Source organism: Limanda limanda, chromosome 12 (assembly GCF_963576545.1).
Source record: "Limanda limanda chromosome 12, fLimLim1.1, whole genome shotgun sequence".
Taxonomy (NCBI): domain Eukaryota; kingdom Metazoa; phylum Chordata; class Actinopteri; order Pleuronectiformes; family Pleuronectidae; genus Limanda; species Limanda limanda.
Window position 1 is genome coordinate 4,564,990 of NC_083647.1, and position 13,586 is coordinate 4,578,575.

The 13,586-nt window shown below is 41.5% G+C and overlaps 1 protein-coding gene across 1 annotated transcript in view; it reads right to left on the minus strand.

Annotated features, from left to right (window-relative positions):
* Positions 1–13,586, minus strand: part of kiaa1109 (KIAA1109 ortholog) — an 82,954-nt gene that overhangs the window by 59,341 nt on the left and 10,027 nt on the right. The window contains exons 9-25 of the mRNA XM_061083148.1: positions 12,916–12,995; positions 12,560–12,710; positions 12,088–12,244; positions 11,554–11,632; positions 10,499–10,590; positions 10,225–10,342; positions 9,350–9,505; positions 7,994–8,091; positions 7,541–7,728; positions 5,701–5,807; positions 5,334–5,563; positions 3,581–3,799; positions 3,073–3,210; positions 2,212–2,388; positions 1,729–1,857; positions 575–694; positions 113–444 (exon numbers count right to left, since the gene is read on the minus strand). Of these exons, the coding sequence (XP_060939131.1) occupies positions 113–444; positions 575–694; positions 1,729–1,857; positions 2,212–2,388; positions 3,073–3,210; positions 3,581–3,799; positions 5,334–5,563; positions 5,701–5,807; positions 7,541–7,728; positions 7,994–8,091; positions 9,350–9,505; positions 10,225–10,342; positions 10,499–10,590; positions 11,554–11,632; positions 12,088–12,244; positions 12,560–12,710; positions 12,916–12,995 (2,571 nt within the window). The remainder of the gene's footprint in view (positions 1–112; positions 445–574; positions 695–1,728; positions 1,858–2,211; positions 2,389–3,072; positions 3,211–3,580; positions 3,800–5,333; positions 5,564–5,700; positions 5,808–7,540; positions 7,729–7,993; positions 8,092–9,349; positions 9,506–10,224; positions 10,343–10,498; positions 10,591–11,553; positions 11,633–12,087; positions 12,245–12,559; positions 12,711–12,915; positions 12,996–13,586) is intronic.

Consider the following 13,586-nt stretch of genomic DNA (forward strand, 5'->3'; position numbering starts at 1 on the left):
AGAGGTCCACTGAAACAATACCACAATGCTGCAAAGTTGCTCTGGGGTGGTTCACATCATGTGAGAGGTGTTTGGAAAAGCAAAAGAACAGATGAGGGTGTGAGCTTTCTACCTTTTGGAATGAGCATCGTGTAGTTCCAGAAAATGCCTCTGGACTTCACATTTGGCTGGGTGGTCAGCAGCCAAGGCAATGTCTGCAGTGATGAGGTTCAGGTTGACTGAACCTGCCTCCAGCCAGACAGAGCGTCGCAACAAAGGGGGCTGACCGAGTCCTAGGGGTTGACCCGGACCTGGACCCTGTCCGGCCAGCTGCAGCCTGGTCGCCTCACTGTGCGGCTGCTGCTCGATGTACTGCCGGATGTTGACGTCCTGCACCACAGCACTGATGCCCTCTCCCACTGCCTGGTTGTGCAGGTTGCAGTTGGCCACGCGAATAATACCCGTCTAGCGAGGAGGAGAGAGAGGAAAATGTTAAGATCTGAACACATGCCAAAAATTAAACACATTTTTTTAGTGGACATTAAGTTAAACAATAGATTAACTTTAAAAAACAAAACTGATGGGTCACAATTACTTTAACACTGGCAGCACAGCCGTGTTCCACAATGAAGAGATCCACTCCGTCCACAGCCAGTCGCGTCATGGTGTACTTGAGGTCCTCGGATGTGCGGCAGTGACCTGGCAGGCAGCTCAGCTGAAAGACAACCACTGTTTAGAACCAGTAACTTTTCTGTTCTTACAAACACGCCATCACCAATTTATTCTGACTGAGCTTTACACTGCATAGCCTTCAGCCACAGATGCTCAGCTGTCACAAACTAATGATAGCTCTAAGGCAGGTTTGTTAAAAATATCCTTGTTAGTGTTCACATACAAACAAGACAGTTTTGTGACTTGTTTTCTCTCAACTTCATTCCATACATCGTGGTGTGGTCTGTTATGTTGCGTTGTGTATGGCTGCTGTGAGTAGATCAATAGTTTTGTGTTCCAGGCTGTTGTTCCATTTCTTCCACTGTATAAAAAGTGTGCGTTCTGAGTCATAAATCATTAGAGAAGGGTTCACGGTGGTTTATTACCTGATGTCATTTGCACATATATATTTCACACTGGACACTTCTGACTGACATTTAAATATGACTTTAAAAAAGCATTTCAGCCATAATGGGCCAATTTACTAGTCTGCAGGGTGAGATTCTGTCACACAGCTGCTGACTGGTTTATAGCGAAGCTGGACAGCAGCGGAAGTGCAAATGAGTCAGGAGATGCAGCTGAAACTTTGTGTAGAATTTCCTGGTATACAGTAACTGAGTCTCAATTCATGGGCTGCTTCCTTCAGATGTTGTATTTGAAGACCGATTGCGTCAGAGTGGCATGACTAGACTGTCCAATTTCAGATACTCCTAAAAATGTTACAGACAGATGCGTCCTCAAGATTTTCAAGAGGTACTGTCGTCACCAAGCAACTGATGTTTGAATATCAAGCTTCAACTGAACAGAATAGCTAATGGCACAAGTGATTAAACCAATGGGCATTAAAACTTTCTCCTTGTGCCCCACTGCAGCTTTGTTGCTAAGCAACAGCAATAGGGATGGAACAAGCTGGTGACGCTGATCAAGAAAATCCTCTGTACACCATCTCATTTCGGTTCAGCCTTTGTCTGCGTCCTGTAGACCGTGTCCTCTGAAGGAGGCGGACCCTGAATTGGGACACAGCTTGTGTGTTTGTACCTTGGCATCACAGATGCGACGGTCAGCTCCATGCTGGCAGATGACTGAGGGTTTGGGTTGTTCCAACTGGAACTCTCGGGACACCACGTGGAAAACAAAGGTTTCACCCCACTCTACTATACTGGCCATCTAATAATCAGAAAGACAGAAAGATACGTTAGTGCTCCAAAAAAATACAAATAATGCATGAAATAAAAAAGGAGGAAAGAAGAAAAACCTACAATACAATCAAATATAATACAACACTACAATAAGTAAGATAAAATAATCCAAAGATGCAAATAGATCAAATTATAACAATTCTTCTGAACACTATTAAGTCACAAGAATAGCATATGTGGCAGGATGTTTCTTGGTTAGAATTACATTGTACAGGTGATTCATACAAGAAGTTGTCTTGTGACCTAAAGGTTTATTGACATAGTCGTACCAAAAAGCTGCACGTACATACATTCGCTTTTATACGCACACACACACACGCACCTGTGGAATAGTGACCCTGCCGGTGAGCCCCCCAGCCTGCATGTCAATGAGCCAGGCATACTCCAACGTGTCACTGCCCGGAGGAATGCCCTGGGCAGAGAACATGGCATGGGCCCTCATCTGCAGTCCAGACAGACTGAGGTGGCCGTCCCTCAGGACACCGTCTGCTGTGGGACGCTGTGGGCAAGAGAGCATTTAATCAAACACTCACAGTTTTAGTTAGTTAAACCGGTGCCTTGTAAGATGTGGGCAAAATGGCAAAAACTAAACAAAAAGGTAATCTGCAGTGGCTGAAATCAATCTTTGATCTTTGAATATGATATTTTACTTCCATAATTATTCTCCGCATGGCATAAATTGAGATTTTTATCCCACCAGAGGACAGAGATGAGGGCAACGGGTTCTTTGACAGGGATTAGAGAAAGTTATTCACTCAAGGCAGGAAACAGGATCCAGAGCTTCCCTTAGGATTGTTTTTAGCAGGGGGCCATCTGATTCTGTTAGGTTATACAATGTGCAGCTGCTTATGCAAACGTGGCTGGTGCAAGTGTGGTTCACATTATGCAACACAGCTTTATTCAGGGTTGTTTCCAAGGACCGAGTCACCCTTTCAGTTAACAGATAGAAGAGTAGTTGTTTGCACGATAACTCTTTAGTCTAATAATACTTCAAAGGTCTCTGTTCTACTGTTTGACACGGTCTTGTTCTATGTGTTCCTGAACTGCTGGCAGAAAGCTAAGATGGACATTTAGTTCTACTCTTGTGATTTTACACAAATAACATTTAATAGTTAAACAATGTCTCCACCCTATTGGAGCAAAAACCAGCAGCATCAGGCAGCTGTGTAGTTGTTTTCCATACCTGGTAGTTGTCACTGATGAATATGTGAATGGGAGACAGGAGCAGCTGAAGCATTGTCTCCTTGTAACCCTTCTTCATCTCAAAACACAGCCGCTCCAAGAAGCCCGATGGACCTTCGGGACCCTCGCTGCTGCAGTTCTGGAGGGCAACCGAGAATGTTAACAAACACATAGAGTCGTGCATCAAACTGTTTTCATAAACATAAATTGACATTGATACAAACATTACTTGTAGGTTTGAATGAACAAAAGCCAGGTGAAAAACAGCGACTAGATATCTTTCATCTATTTATGTAAATCAAATTTATAGTATACAAATAAACGTAGTGTCTATGTAGCAACAGCTTGTTTGGCATGCACACAGTGCACATATCCATCATTTTTATGTCCCACTGTCGTGATGGAACCGTTCCATAATATGTGACAGAACCCTAACACGCCGTGCCTCTACACTGATCTCTCTGACTCTGCCAAGCCATTAACTGAACATTGGGAGTCATCCGTCTTACAATTGGAAGTCGGCCATGGACTTTGTAGAGGTTGATGAGCACAGTGATGTCCCAGGGTCGCAGGTCCAGGGGGTGGAGGTCTGAGGTGTCTTTCCGTTCGCCGTCCTCCATGCCCAGAGGAGACCAGCCGAGGCCCGAGGAGGTGGAGGTGGATAACACAGGGCTGGAAACCGCCTCCTCAAAGTCTGTGTACATGTCATCCTCACCAAAATAGTTCTCCTGTGGGAACAGCAGGGGAGGTTTGAAGGCTCTTTGATGGATTATTGGAAACACCATGAAATTTCAATTTACTCAAGAGGATTATTACTTAACTAGAAGGACTCTCTGAAAGTGTGTACCTCAGCAAGGCTAATGCAATATTTTACCATTTCAAAGCAGTGTTTCCCGTTAAATATCTTAGCTGTGACGGTCCACCATATTCTAATTTGTCCTGCCACAGTTTCATACTAAACCAAGAAATATTTGACACTTCTCATAATAACATCAATATCTCTTGCTGCATTGGGCCAGTTTGTGCAGCGCTATTTTCTGCATGCTTTCTCCTGCTATCGTCCATAAAGTTTTTACATGCGAGGCAGACAGTCAGACCTCATAGTTTCAGCTGCAGCTATGTGCAGACCCGCAGCTGGAAAGCAATGCATTTCGCACATGAGAACCTCTCTTTCACTCTTTAGTCAGGGTGCGTGTCACTCAGAATCTGTTGCACTTGATAGCAATAGGCATCATTCACCGACCATTCTTATGAAAAAAATTATTCTTAAAATCCACTTACGCAGTTTTAATAAGATTCTGACATTCACCAATGTTTTCGTATCAGGTATTTATTCTTATGTAAGAGCAGAATCTACACACACTGAAGAGTGATCTTACGCACACTTGACTACTGAAAAGCTTGTGTAAACAAATCATCAGTTATTGTGTTTTTTACCTTAATTCTACAGATTTAAATACATAATATTTTACAATACATAATATTACAAAAGACAACACATTGCAGTGCATATTATAATGCAAAAATAGTCACCCATCTGATATGAAGTAGTTTTACGGCAAGCGCTTTCAACGTACATACACCTAGTGTTCATCAATATAAGAACACAGATGTGAAACCATACAGTTTAAGAATACATCATGAATCTTTTCGTAGAAAACATCTTAACAACTATTTTAAGAAAATTCTTAGGATGATATTGGTGAATGAGGAAAAAATTGTGTGTATGTGCACAAGCTTTCCTGATGAAGCCGTAGATTGAATAAATTCTGAAGGAATTGTTGCAGAGGGAGTGCAAAGTGAAACTCAACTATTGGATCTGCCCATTTATTTGGATCTTCACCAACATGTTGTGGTTATCTTTCCACTCCAAGTGTCTTGGTAATCAGTGCAGTAGCTTTTGCGCAATTGCATATCCTGCTTACTAAAGCAGATTTCAGATATGGCCTGCGGGTAAAATCTGGAGAATTCGCTACTACCCGCAGTTTGCACAACGCAGCGGGCTGTTCTCTGCAAAGACGTGTTCAATCCAGTGGTGGATCCCTGCTGTGTACTCACATCAAATTCTCCAGGAATTCTATGGACATTATAGCAGGAGGATCGGAGAGAGTCCGGAGAAACTTCAGACGGTCTAACTCTGACATTTGCATTCACACATGCACCCTGAAGTTTACAGCTTGTTTAAAAGCAGCTTAACAGACAAAAAAACAAAACGAGAATATAAGCTCGTTGGTGGAGGAAATATTTCAAGTATTTCTTTACCTTGATGGAAACCAGTGCTCGGAGCAAAGGCCCGTAGAGGATGATTTGAGAATCTGGAGACATTTCCATCTCCACATGAAGTCTGTCAGGGGGAAGCTCGCATGGGTCAGCGGGCAACCGGCTGTGAGCAGCTGAGGAGGATGTTGCGAAGCGTGGTGGGACGCTGTGGGGTATGGATGTTTGTTCCGGGGGACGCATAGATGACAGCATGGACTCTTCCATCTCAGACACTAGATAACCAAAGCAAGCAAGTAGCGGATAAGATTATGAAAAACACTGATAAGTTGAAGCTTTTACAGACAGTTAAAACTCCTATTGTTTGATTAAAAACAACTGTAGAAAACTGATACGAAAGCAGTGCACGTACGTGACTGTTTGAGTTGCTCATCAGCCTTCTGGGGATAGATGGGGTGCCAGGTGTAGTCAATGATGAGCAAGAAGTTGGGTACACTCCAGCAATCCACCCAGCCAGCTCTGGAGTATGGAAGAAAAAAACATATGCACTCAGTACACCTTCATCGTGGGGAATTTCTCATCATTTCAAATAGATTTTCCGGTTCATCATTTGCTTTATGAACCGTTCAGCTCGTAGACCTACAGTAGAGGCAACAGAAACTAAATGGGCTGAAGCGACAGAGTGCGCCGGCCCACACAGTGTTCGATCGTAAACTCCCAGGAGGGTAAGCAGGTCTCTTGCAGCGTTATATCAGAATGGTCGGTCTCTGGGCTATACATAATAAATGATCTGGATGTTGAGTTATCATGTACAGAGTATGCATCTGCAGCATCTGTGAACTCTCACTGAACTTTAGGGTGGTGCATACAAAGTAGCACAAGGTTGTCCAAATCGCTTGCAGACTAAGATGGATGTTGATTACTTTCTACTCCAATGCAATTATAAAAAAGCAAAACATGTTCACCTTGTTTTTTCCCATTTTTTTTAAAGAAATCAATAACAAGGGGAATTGGTCCACTGATCCAATCAAACCAGGCAGGTAACATTAGACCCTGCCTCCTTCAAACAGGAGCAAAGTGCATCTGCAGCAGCAGCATCACAGGGGAGAATACAGCTCAAATGGATTCAGACGTCTCACTGCAGAGACTCTGCCATAATGCTGTGTTTCCAGTTAATCATCTAGACTGTGGTGGCCGATTATATTCCAATTGACCCATCATAATGACCAACACTCAAATAATAATAATAGATTGCTAACATGGTGTGTGCAGCGCTATTTGCCATGTGTTCACTCTCAGTGATGCACTACCACTAGCTACCGCATGCTCTTGCTATTGTCCATATCATTTTGACAGTCCACCCAGACAGTCAGAGCCCACAGTTACAGCTGCAGTTGTGTCATGCAATGCAGGTCTTTGTCTCACTGGAGAACTTCTCTTTCACTCTTTAGTCTGTGTAGCTGTCACCTGGAATCTATTGCACACAAGATTGACATTCATGCATGTGCACCCCCGTTACCGCCACAGATTTAATTAATTCTGTGGGAATGATGTTGTAGACCTTTGCATTAGGGCAGGGCTAAAAATAGTATGATAGTCCTTTCACACTAACAAATTTTGTTGGATGTTATAGTGTCCCAGGAAATTGTGTGATGAATGATATTATTGTCATTATTATGAAACCATTTTATACCACTGATAATGCAATATCATTCAAGTAGACAACACCCTTTCAAAGTGCAATTGACTTAATTCTTGAGAATAAATATTTTTTAGGATTTATGAATTGCCTCGCGGGCCAGATCAAGGCCCGGAGGTTGGAGGTTCCCCACCCCTGCATTAGGGTTTACACTACACTCTGCAATTACCTTGACTTTAAATGCTTTAAAATGACATATTTAACAGAAATAATTTAATTTCCTATTATCCAGGTATAAAAGTTAATGTGGTACTTTTACCTGAATACACGTAAATTTATTTGTACTTTTACTTGAGCAAAATTTAAGTTCTTTCTCCACCGCAGCATCTAACTTAAAACCAGCAGACAGCAACTACTGAACCAACCAAAGCAATGAAGCGGTGAAGGTGAGTGGTGCATTTTCTTGAAATTAACACCTACTACCTTGGGAACATTTCCTTCCTACCTAAGCGCTGATGTGAGCTAGTGTTGCGATGGTGAGTCACCCTGCTCTTTGCTAACATGCTCATATCTGGTCACAACTAGAAAGAGGTGGTTTGTAGGTTGAACTCACTCTGCGTGGGTGATGTTCCTCCAGCGAGACTTGTTGAGTTTAGGAGGAGGAGGAGCACTGTGTATCTCCCCTGGCATGAACATGTCTGGGGGCAGCTTCATGTTCTGGTAGTCTTTGGCCAGGGTGAGGAGGGGGTAGCGGCTTGGGTGGCACTCAGGCAACGACAGTCGCATGTCTGTGTCCTCCGCCTGAGGTGGACAAGGCACGTACACATTTAAACACCCACATATATTCAGAGTTGGCGTCAGTTTTAAAATCTGTGGGCGTATGGTAAAATCACTGTAGTAAAACAAAAATCAGCATTTAACTAATATCAAAAATATACAGTCTTCTGTCATGTGTAGAAATATTTTCCAAACTGGAAAACACATTCCAATTAGACTCAAATGAAACATGGACATTTGACAGACATCTATTTTTGGACAAATCATTGACATTTCAGGAATGATTTACCTTTAGGATGAAGCGGGTATGGCAGGTGGTTGGGACAAATTCATTGAAAGGCAAAGTGAAGTCTATATTGAGCGTCTCACCGCATGCTGCCAGGTACACTGTAAAAGAACAATCACGCCACTAATTAGTCTGCATCGCTCTGGGATTCTGTGATGTAAACACTGTACAACACATCCTGACAGATGAAGAGGAACAGAGTCAAAGTGTCCTGTCGAGGGCTCCAGCATTGAGTGATAGAGATGCATTATGACTGCCTTCAAGACTGGTTTGGAACTGTTTGTATTTTGTTGGGGGTTTTGTAATGTTTTGCTAATGCTATATTAAATGCTTAACCGTCACCGCATAACATGTCACACTGCAAAACGACTGTATTACTCAAATATATTATTACAAAAGGATGTTTATATCAGTATATGACATTTAACAATACATATAATTTCTTAATAAAACTAAATTTGGCGCTTTAAAAATCTATAATATCCATGGTTCTAAGTGGCTTGTTCGGGGGGAAAAATGCTGTAAATGTAAGATGCGTCTCTTTTTGTCCTTTACTCTTAATTATTGTTAAAGATATCTACCTCCTAATACCATTAACATATGTTGAACGCAAATCTCACAAGCGGTTCATCTTATCAGCCTCACACTTGGCATGTGTATTCTTAAAATTCCAGGGGAGTGCAGTGTCACATTCACTTTGATTTGGACACGTGAAATGTCCAATTATAGCCAGCAGTTAATTAACAGGCAGTGCTGTGTAGTGTGGGGAAGGCAGCTGGTCTTCAGTCTGCAGACTGAGTTAAACATTCCATCTACGTCCTTGGATAAACAGCAGCAGTCTGCAATTTGCAGCCTGCTGCCAATAATATCCTGCTGCCTGATTATTTTGATAATCATATTTAACAGCCCTCTCAAATAGCAGTAAATCAGTAATATCTTACAATCTTACATAAACGGCACACAGGTGAACAGTAACATGGCAAATTCAATTTCATTTTAAGAAAAACATAGACTATAAAATCTTCACCAACATAAACCAAGTAGGATAAAGACACATTTTTCTAACTTCCTTATGCATGATAGACTTTATATAAAACGCTCTGAACACAACTTCCAGCACACAACCAATAAAAAGTGGCAGTCCATTGTAAAACTGTTTGAGGAGAACTCACTAATGAGAAAGAAAAATTCTAAAGCAGGCCAGTTTAAAACAGTCAAAGCACTAGTTATTTAATTCCTTTTTAACTATGTGCGATTTTGGAAAAATTTCTTAAATATCTTGATCTTCACAAAAACGATGGATCTGTTCTTCAATGCACAGTAGAAAGTAACTGCATCTAAAGGGGGCCTCATTTTTACCATTCTCTTGCTGCTTGGTGGAACAGTCGATCCAGTTTTGCTGGTTTGCCGCCCAGATCATCTCAAACTGGTGGAAAAGGACCTTGAATTTCCAGGAATAGGGCACAAAGGAGTAGATGTCTGGGGCGCTGTCACTCGCCCAGTCCTGGATCAAATCTAAAAAAAAAGAGGGATCAGTGAAGAGATGCTTTTTCTTTAAGCTTCATGCCTGAACCTATAATTCCACAAACTTCTGTCTGTCTGTTAATTAGTAGTAGTCAATGATCGTGAGTTAGGTAGGGCGGGAACACAGTTTCTAACTTCACTATGCACCAAAGACATAATACACAACGTCCGGCACACAAGAAGGAAAAAGTGACAGTATATTGTAGAACTGTTTGAGGAGGACTCACTGGTTGCATCACTGCCTGGTATGGCAGCTGCACCACCCTGAATTGTAAGGCTCTTCAGAGGGTGGTGAAGTCTGACCCCCATCACCCCAGCTACAAACTGATTTGCATGCGGCCATCTGGATGGCTGTACCTCAAAATCCGGGTTCACACTGCCAGGCTCAGAGAAAGCTTCCTCACCTTCCTTTTATATATTTTTTTCTTTGTGTAATATTTTTGAGCATGGCTAGAAGGGAGCCTGAGACCCAAGCATTTCAATGCCAGCGACTGCTGTGTGCAATTGTTGTGCACATGATAAATAAAGTCTTGAATCTTCTTCTAATGACAAGGAATAATTCTGAAGTATCTCCAGAGCATTAACACAGGCCAAGCAGACAGTCCATTCTAAACAGGCAGGTTTATAACAGGTGCTTTACTAGTTCTACTTTCAAAAATGTTACGGGCCAAATGCTGTCATGTGTCCCGTGTGTTTGCTGGAGGACTCACCTGTGAAGAAGTTTTTCTGTGCGTAGATGAAGTGGTATGTGGCCTTGTACACCTCGATCTCACAATGCCACGACTGAGGCATGTTCCACACCCGAGGGTAACTTGCTATCACATGGAACTGAATTGAAGGCAGAGACAGGTCTTGATTTCACAACTGGCAGAGCTTTTTCCATGTGAATACAGCAAGTTTGTTTTGCACCTGCACCTGCACTTTGGAAAAAGTTTCAAATTTCTTTAAAAAACTATAAAAATAGATAAATTGCCTGCTACTCACAGCTAACATCTCAGCTTCCAGCAGAGTCCTGTACTGCATGCTGCTGGTGGTGTCCACGTGAAGCAGCTGACCTTTGATAGTGGGAGAGTAGCCTGAGCACAGAAGCAGAAAGTAGAGACATCAATTCCCAGGAAATGTGAAAGAATTCTTGAAGATAGTGTCAATTACCGGCAAAACCTCAAAAGCTGCTTTTGTTAACTACATTTCTGGGGACAGAGGAGAGCATTGATTGATGTCTGATAAAATATGATGTACTCTATATGATAAATTATTACACATATCTCAACATCAGAGGTAAGACTGTGGCTGAGTTCAGCTTTGTTATTATGGATATGGCTTCAAATGTAGTGATGTTTCTGGTGATGTTATGTGATCTTTGGTCTAAAATACTGTACAATACTTAAATATTAATTTCAATTTCACTTGACCCACCCAAAAACTTACCTCAGCCTCCACGAAAACTCAGTGTTCTCAATGTCATCTTTTAAACCATTCAATAATGACCCTGGCCTGTATAAATTAATTAATTAAAATATTTTTTACTTTTGTGATGGTCGCCTACCAAGAGCTTTAGCATTTGTTGCATATAAATGAAAAGAAGTTACAATACTTGGGCAAGATGCTGAACCCCAAATGGCCCCTTAAAGAAAAAAGGCTGCCTATAGATGCACTGTATGAATGTTTGTGTGAATGGGTGGATGGCAAAATGTACGGTAGAGCTAGTCATCAAGACTAGAAAAGCACTGTATAAATACAGACCATTTACCATTTAAAGTGACTTACTACAGGAAATTGACAATTGACTTGAGTTGGGGATAGTAGGAGAAAATAGAAAAAATAAGTGATACAAGATAAACGTAAAATTTGCTATGTAGCAAAAGAAAGATGTACTCTTAGGCCCTTTTATTAATTACTAAATTGTATCAGTTCATTGTTTTCAATCTAAATACTGAGCTTGGCTCATCATAGAATTATAATTATCATTATTATAAGCTGATGTGTGCTTCTACCTGAAATCCACTGATCTCATGTCTGTGAAACACACTTACACGTACCATTCTCTCCTACAGTCATGGGAATGTTGACTTCCAAGTAGGAGCCTGCACCTACATTCACATGGATGGCATTGGTCTCCTAGTAACAGAGATGAAGACAGAGCAGGGGGGGAGAGAGAGCAAACAGATAATCATACATGCTGTCAGATTATAAGAGAGGGTGGCTTATTGATTTAAATATCAAAAAAAGGCACCTAATCTGAACAAAACTAAGTTCAAAAGAGCTAATAAAATGAGTCTCCTTCCCTGACTCTACCTGTTTTATGTTTGTATTGAATATGCATTTGTGTTGTTATTTAGTATGCTCTCCACATACTGAGCTTTGTGGAAATCCCTGCACTGCTACGGGGTAAAAATATGAAAAAGCATAAAACATGAACCAATATCAATAGCTAAAAACACAGTGAGGCATAAAGACTAAGCCATGGGGGGGAAGCAGGGAGAGGAATAGAGATCAATGAGGGAGACAAGAAAGAGAGTGAGAGGCAGGAGGAGGGGGAGAGAGAAGCACAAAAGAGAGAAAGAAAGATTCACCCTATTTTTGGTAAAAAGCAGATCGATGGTGGCGTCAGCGATGATGTTCATGCGTAGCTCGAAGGCCTGGATCTGCCTGGCTGTTCCTGGCTGGGCGACTTCTGTCACTTTCATGGCCTGATAATCAGCCGGAATGAAGAACTTCCACAGCGAGTCCCTGAGGAAAGAAGATACAGTGTGTGGAGGTAAATCTAAGGTTTGTAAAGGCCAAATCCGAAGCCTTAAAAGTGTGAGCTGTTACCTTTCAATAACAAAGACTCAAATGGAAAAAACATTATTAACCTTATGTGCAAAAATACACACAAAAGAGTCAAGACTGTGCAATGTGTCCCAGTTTGTGACTGACTTTGATTGATCGGTTTGTTTTAGTATTTTGTTGAACATTATGATTTCCCCACACATTATTGTCAGATGCTGTGTATAATGCTGAGATTGACGAATACATTTTGAATTGCTGTGCTTTTCTACACACCTCTGACGATCGGCCCAAGGTCCGTAGTTAAAGTCAGTTCCCTTTCCGCAGACGATATCCAGACCCCAACACGGAGGCAAATCCTGGAGCTTATCCTCCTCGCTGCAGGTTTCTACCTCCTCCCCACTCTCCTGCTCCACAGGGACCAGACCTGCAAATACACACGCACAGAAACACAGACACAAGCAGATGTCAAAGCCTTGCTAACAAAGCTAAAACAAAAGAACCATAAATAATGGTTTGCTGGTTTACGTGTCGTCTACATTCAGTATTCATTTTGCGATCATCAAACAGTCACTGCAAATATGTCACATTAATTTTCTTTTAATTGTGTGCGAGTGTGTGTGTGTGCATACCTGGTTCATCTTGGTAGTAATAAATGTCAACATCATTGGACTGCAGCACCACAAACCCTTCCCCCATCAGTCTGGGAGGTCTACAAAACAAATCCAGAGTCAAACATCACAGCCAAAATCGAGTTTTCATTAAAAATAAAAACATTCATAAATTTAGAAAAAGCAATCAGGTCTGAAGCCTAATCCTAATAATTACATCAATGTCGACCAAGCAGCTCAACAGACATCCACTTTTTTATTCATTATACTCATGAATATTCAGTTCATATTGATCCTGGCATGAAGATGCTTAACTAGACTTTTATGAAGCACAGTAACTTTCTTCTTACATATTTCACTGGACAATTCAATAAAGCTTCAAGAGATGTCAGGGACTGCTGGAGGTTAAAACCACTGATGTTTTTTTCAAAGAGGCTACAAGGTTTTATAGAGTGGCAAACTTAAATCCAGTTTTAATTTCAAAGTCATTCAATTTTAAGTGGGGTTAACCGTTAATTGTTTATGACTTTCCCCTCCAGTGTATTACTTGGCTAAGGTACAAGCGAGTTTGTCTTCTAACCAGAGCAGTTTGATCCCTGTTTCCCCATATGCATGCCGAAGTGCCCTTGGGCAAGATACTGAACACCCAATTGCCCCTCATAGAAAAAATGCTGCCCATAGAAGCACTATAG